Source organism: Notothenia coriiceps, unplaced genomic scaffold (assembly GCF_000735185.1).
Source record: "Notothenia coriiceps isolate Sejong01 unplaced genomic scaffold, NC01 NC01_scaffold00014291, whole genome shotgun sequence".
Classification (NCBI taxonomy): Eukaryota; Metazoa; Chordata; class Actinopteri; order Perciformes; family Nototheniidae; genus Notothenia; species Notothenia coriiceps.
In genome coordinates, this window is record NW_011346992.1 from 49,086 (window position 1) to 55,139 (window position 6,054).

General features: G+C 37.7%; 1 protein-coding gene across 1 annotated transcript in view; it reads left to right on the top strand.

The window, feature by feature from the left end:
* The window catches only part of tpcn3 (two pore segment channel 3), a 22,180-nt gene extending 21,236 nt beyond the window's left edge, over positions 1 to 944 (top strand). The window contains exon 16 of the mRNA XM_010774599.1: positions 672 to 944. Coding sequence (XP_010772901.1) covers positions 672 to 793 — 122 coding nt within the window. The 3' untranslated portion in view covers positions 794 to 944. The remainder of the gene's footprint in view (positions 1 to 671) is intronic.
* Positions 945 to 6,054: the final 5,110 nt, after the last annotated feature.

Below are 6,054 nucleotides of genomic sequence, written 5' to 3' on the forward strand. Positions count from 1 at the left end.
CAGCAGCACAAGGGAATGAAGTTATCAAATAAACATTTCCATAAATACCTATACATCCAAAACAGTATCTAACGTGTAGCCTGGGGTGTAAATAGCATTGTTAGCTACGGACACCCGGGTGTAAATAGCATTGTTAGCTACGGACACCCGGGTGTAAATAGCATTGTTAGCTACGGACACCCGGGTGTAAATAGCATTGTTAGCTAAGGACACCCGGGTGTAAATAGCATTGTTAGCTACGGACACCCGGGTGTAAATAGCATTGTTAGCTAAGGACAACCGGGTGTAAATAGCATTGTTAGCTATGGACAACCGGGTGTAAATAGCATTGTTAGCTACGGACACCCGGGTGTAAATAGCATTGTTAGCTATGGACACCCGGTTGTAAATAGCATCTGCCTTATTTTTCTCGTATAAATATTTATGATTTGAATCGTGGAAATGCTGAATTTGTGTTTCTATTGGTCTGCTGTCTCCCTTGATCCCATTATATTTTCAAATTTAACAAAAAATCTTTAATGGACCATAAATGGGTTTCTATAAAAGCCTGTCAGGATTTCTAAGTTTCTGATTGAATTGGGACGGAAAATAAAATGTCCTGTGTTCCTGCTTTGTTGATCAGAGTATATTAATGATCAGTTCTGATATCGTTGCTGCTTGTTTCCTCTCAGGATATCGGACGGTGGATGCTTTGCTGCAGCGGATGTTCGAGTCCGACCTCGACCCCGAAGACTTTGCAGAGAACGACGATCAGAACGGGAACTTTGCAAACCCGGCATTCAGCGCTGCGTAGAGACATTAATGCTCAAATACTTATAAAGGGAAGCAGATTCTATGGTTTATATACAGTTTTATACTCATCTCAAATGTTTATCCAGTGTTATATTTTTTATATTTCTGTACTGTAGCTCTGTGTGGTAATGCATAAAAAATATTTACACGGATCATGTTTTATTTATTTTTTACCCTGTTAGTGGTAAAAAAACAAAAAGAATAAACAAAGTATGTTGAACAGAATTTTCACAGTGAACACAAATACAGCAAAGGAGAGGAGATTTAAAAAAGGGCATGATGAAAATATGTGTAAAAGGAAAAAATATATTAAAATGTATTTTCATTTATAGAACAAATGGTCAGTGTAGTGTAGTGTGTTATGAGTTTCTCTCCCCCCTGCCTGAAACGCCTCCATTGAACTCCTCTGTTTACTTCCAGAACATAGTGACATCGTTATGTAACACTTGTGCTTCTATTGTCTAGCGCTCCAACACACTGTACGTGATAGGCAAAGAGTCGGGACATCTCTAAGTAGTTGACCAATCAATCAGAGTTCATTTATATAGCCCAATATCACAAATGTTACATATGTCTCAGCGGGGACTTTACAGTTTGTACTGAATATGACACCCTGTTGACCAATCACAACAGAGCCATCCAGTTAACCAATCAGAGCAGACTGGGCTCTGGTTTCAGACAGAGGGTGAAAAGAGGTGCTGCAGCACAGACAGTATGAGAAGAATAAAGAGCTTTCTGAACATTAAATCATGGAGACATATTAAAGTAGAGACACTACATACTGATATGAACCTGAAAATGACCAGAATAGGGCCCTTTTAATAACTCTTCTATTGAAATTGAATAAAATGTTTCCACCTCATTAGATAATATGTAATATCAAATCAAGTTTTATTTATATAGCACATTTATAAACGATTTTTGAGCCAAAGTGCTGTACATATAATAAAAATAGCCTACAGTAGAGACACTTTACAGCTAATACAATAGCACAGATTGTTCAGAATATCAGTATGAGAAAAAACGACACCCTCTATCATTAGACCCTCAAGGACAAGGAAAAACTTCCAGAGAAAACCCACAGTTTAAAGGGAAAAAATATATAATAATATAAGATAACTATAGGTTTTTTATAGTATTGGCTAATTGGTCATTACAAAATAATTAGATTAAAAATATGTAGTAATCAAAGAAAAACAAGACCCTAATCTTAATGATATACATTCAAAAATACAAATATTTATTTAGGAAGTTGCATTTACTAAAAGACCATGGGAACAAATTAATGAATTTGGAAGTAATTTTCTAACATTTATCATCATATTATTTAGCTTATTATTATTATTATCAGCATTATATGAGCTCGGTCAGATTAAAGATGTGTTAAGAAACTGTACTAAAATAATCCAGATTTTAAAAATAATAATAATTGATGGGAGCAATATTTTAATGTGGGTGTAAAACTGGAATTAAAACGATGAAGATGTGTCATTAACTACAAAACCAGTCGGGCTATAATGGGCTACGGTCAGTTTAATATTGAACTCACAGGCTTGTGATATAAAAAGGTGTTTATCATTAGTTGTGTTGAGCATCTCCTCTCTTATTATAACTGTATTATGGTAAAATGAAACCTGCAAAGCGCTCTAATAAGTCCCACAGATGCAAACAGCTGATTGGATGTGGACAAAAGCTGCAAAAAAGCAAGTAAGTGAAATTTAAATTCAGATTATTTTGTAAATATTAAAAGAGCTGCAGCAGAAGTGAAGTACATTTACTCATGTAGCGTATTGGTGTACTGGTAAGTATTTCCATTTGATGGTATACACGATATTTCTACTGCGTTGCAGTCACTATAAATACTTATTTATTTTTTTTATCATCTGACTGCTTTTTATAAAATATTACTTCTGTACAATGATAAACATGTGGTTGTGTCAAAAATACTGTGTACTTTTACTACATGAATACCTGAGTACTGTACTTACACAGACTCCATGTCAACAGGGGGTGCTATGGTGCTCTAACATGCAGACACCAAGGAAGTGTGTGTGTGTGTGTGTGTGTGTGTGTGTGTGTGTGTGTGTGTGTGTGTGTGTGCGTGTGCGTGTGCGTGTGCGTGTGCGCGTGTGTTTGAGTGTTTGAGTGATGCTGATGCTGGAGAGATGGAGCAGAGGGAGTGGAGGAGGAGGATCCTGCTCGGCTCCGGACAGAAAACAACATTTAGGTAAGAACAATTAAAAATAAAACATCAGAAAATGTTTAAATCTGATGATGGCAGCGAAACATCGAGCAGGGAACCGAAGCGACTTGATGCTGTAGACTCGGGGTGTGTGTCGGTGTGTGACACTGTGTGTGTATGTGTGTGTGTGAGGCCACAGGCAGGATGTCGGATGAGAAGCTAACCAGGAAACAATCGTTGGGAATTTTGGTGCTTTTATTGAGAATAAAGGCCTCCTGCTGCTCCGGTAGATGTTATTCTAATAACATTAGAATAACATCAGGAAAGGCCCGACGGTGAATGGGAGGATGAGGCGTTCAGGTGCTGGTTGAAGGGTGGGACTGAACACCGCTGCCTGCTATCTGTGATCATAAATAAAGGAGCGTCAATGTAAAGTTGGAGATAATAAGTTCACCTCACAGCGTCCGCTCGGTATTCTATAAAATAAAGAAAATACTTAATTATAAAGTCTACAAGTTTATTTAAAGTAAAATGTATTCAAAAATATATAAATATTTTTAAAAAATCAGGAAAGGTAGGTCTATTAAAGGTGGTTTGTTTACAGTTGGGGTATTTTTTAAGTCCTGAAATAAATACAATAGTTACATTAAACGATAAAATATAGAATGCAATATAACATGTATACTTGATATAAGGACATCAAATAAATACAAGTCAGTAGGCCCACCATAATGTTAAAACAGCTATACAATAAAAAGCAATACAATAATTAGATTTTAAATAAAAATATAAAGCTTAAAAGTTACATTGGACATAACATGTTAAATATTCATGGGAAACCTACAATATATAGTAAACTACAAATACAAAAAAAATGATGTTTAAAACACGTTGATGTATTTTTGAAAGTTTAGGTATTTATGTTGAAAGGTCTGAACAGTGTATAGCTTCAAATGTGTCCTGAAATTAAATCAATACTGCAATATATATATAATAAAATATCAAGACATTCATATTGTAAAAAAATACAACATTTAAAAACTACCTTGGTTGGTGATTGGCTAATGGTTACACAATCCAAAAAAATCGTTATGACATCACAAAGTGGCCAAAATCTGATCAGCTCATTTTCAGACAGGTTTTTATATAAATGGATCAGGACAAAAAGAGAGAGAATCTTTGTTCCTGAAACTTTCAGAGTCTCTTTCCACAGAGGGGACACATGTTGATGTAGAAGAGACATGAAGAAGAGGGGACACGTGTTGATGTAGAAGAGACATGAAAAAGGGGATTTTGCACCTAGGTGACCTTTCAATAACTACGGAGATTGAAGCTGTTCACATAATCAAAAATTATGTGACACTAGAGAGGATTAACTTAATCAGACTTTGTGGAGAAAATAGGTTGTTGCAGCCAAAAGAAAAAGAAAGTAGAGAAATAAGTAAAAGCAGTAAAAGAGAAAACATTACGATTTAAACGGGAATACAGTGAACAGCTGTGCAGACACAGAGGGGAATAATTTAGCAAGAAATGAAACATTTGAAGTAATCATATTTACATTTGGGGAGACACAATGGCCATTTTAATATTTTCTGTCATGGGGGAGACCATTAACAATCACCTAACTTATTTAGAAAAATAGCGTATCAACTGATATTTTATCTGATTTAAATTCAATTAAATCAGATTTAAAAAAAAGTCTTGGTCAGATTTTAAATATACACAAAGTATGATTGAATATAAAAAACCCTACCCTTTCTAATCATTTTAAATATTATAATTAAATGTTTAAGCTTTATTAAGAATAGTTTCTCAATAACTGATACTTATCTTATTTAAGACAAAAGAAAACATATTTAATCATATTTATAATGTTTTGTATACAATGTAATTACTAAGGTCAACTTCTGAATGATTAACTAGGAAGTCAAGGTTGCTAAAGTAAATTCAGCTGTCATCAGAGTGAGTTTTATTTTGAAATCCTGCACCGGATGTTGTGTCTGTGCGCGGTGACGCTGGTTTGGTGGATGCGGCTCTGCAGTGCGGACAAACAGGCTGGAGCCGGAGAACCCGACTGCCACAAAACCGCCTCTGTGACAGCCGGCCCGGGTCCACCTCACACGGGTTTATGCATCTGCTTCTGTCCCGGGTTTGACTCCCGGATCCCGGTCCTGCAGGAGGTGGACCAGCCCGCATCGTCCCATCTTCCTCCTCCTCCTCTTCCTCCTCCACCTTATCTGCAGAGAACCGGAGGAGGACCAGGGCTGCAGGTTTTTAACGAGCGCTCCAGGACTCTAAGGGGACATTATTTTTATTTCTTTGTTTGTTTCTAGTCCTGGTTCTGCAGCTGGTGTGTTCTGCACCTTGTTTGATATTTGGGGGACTGTTATTTAGAGGAGAGATACATGGTGGTTTAGTCCTGCGGGAGACTGAGGCCCAAACCCCGGCCCCCATTCTAGAGGAACGGTGGGTTTTCTGGACCAGGGCGTTTTGTGCCGAAATAAAATCCCAGATGAAGATTCCCAAAAGGCGGAAAAGGAGCGGACGGTGCGCCAGGTAGGCCTGATCCGGACCAGGTCTGGGACTACATGCATCAGTGTGTGTGTGTGTGTGTGTGTGTGTGTGTGTGTGTGTGTGTGTGTGTGTGTGTGTGTGTGTGCGTGTGTTTGTCCCGCAGTGATGCGTTAACCCAAGTGCATTTATTCATCCTGCATCAAAAGGTGTTATGGGCCTTATGATCACTTACTAGACCAGGACTGGTCCGGGTTGTGTCTCTGTGCTGATCTTTAATTCATAACTCGGGTCAGTCCGGGCCAGATTTATCGATCAGCAGGATGTGATGGTGCGCATGCGCAGTGTGTACCCATGACTGTGCACTGCGGAGGGGAAAGATTCAATATGGGTGATGCAGAGAGAGAACGAGAGGGAGGGAGGGGTAAACCTGGACCAGAGCGGAAGTGTGTCTATTAAATATTCCATCTTTTAATTTACAAAAATAAATCTACTTTTGTTAGCAGAGCTGGATAAAATGACATTATGTAACAAAGTGCAGATTTACAGTCTGATGTACGGAACAAGTT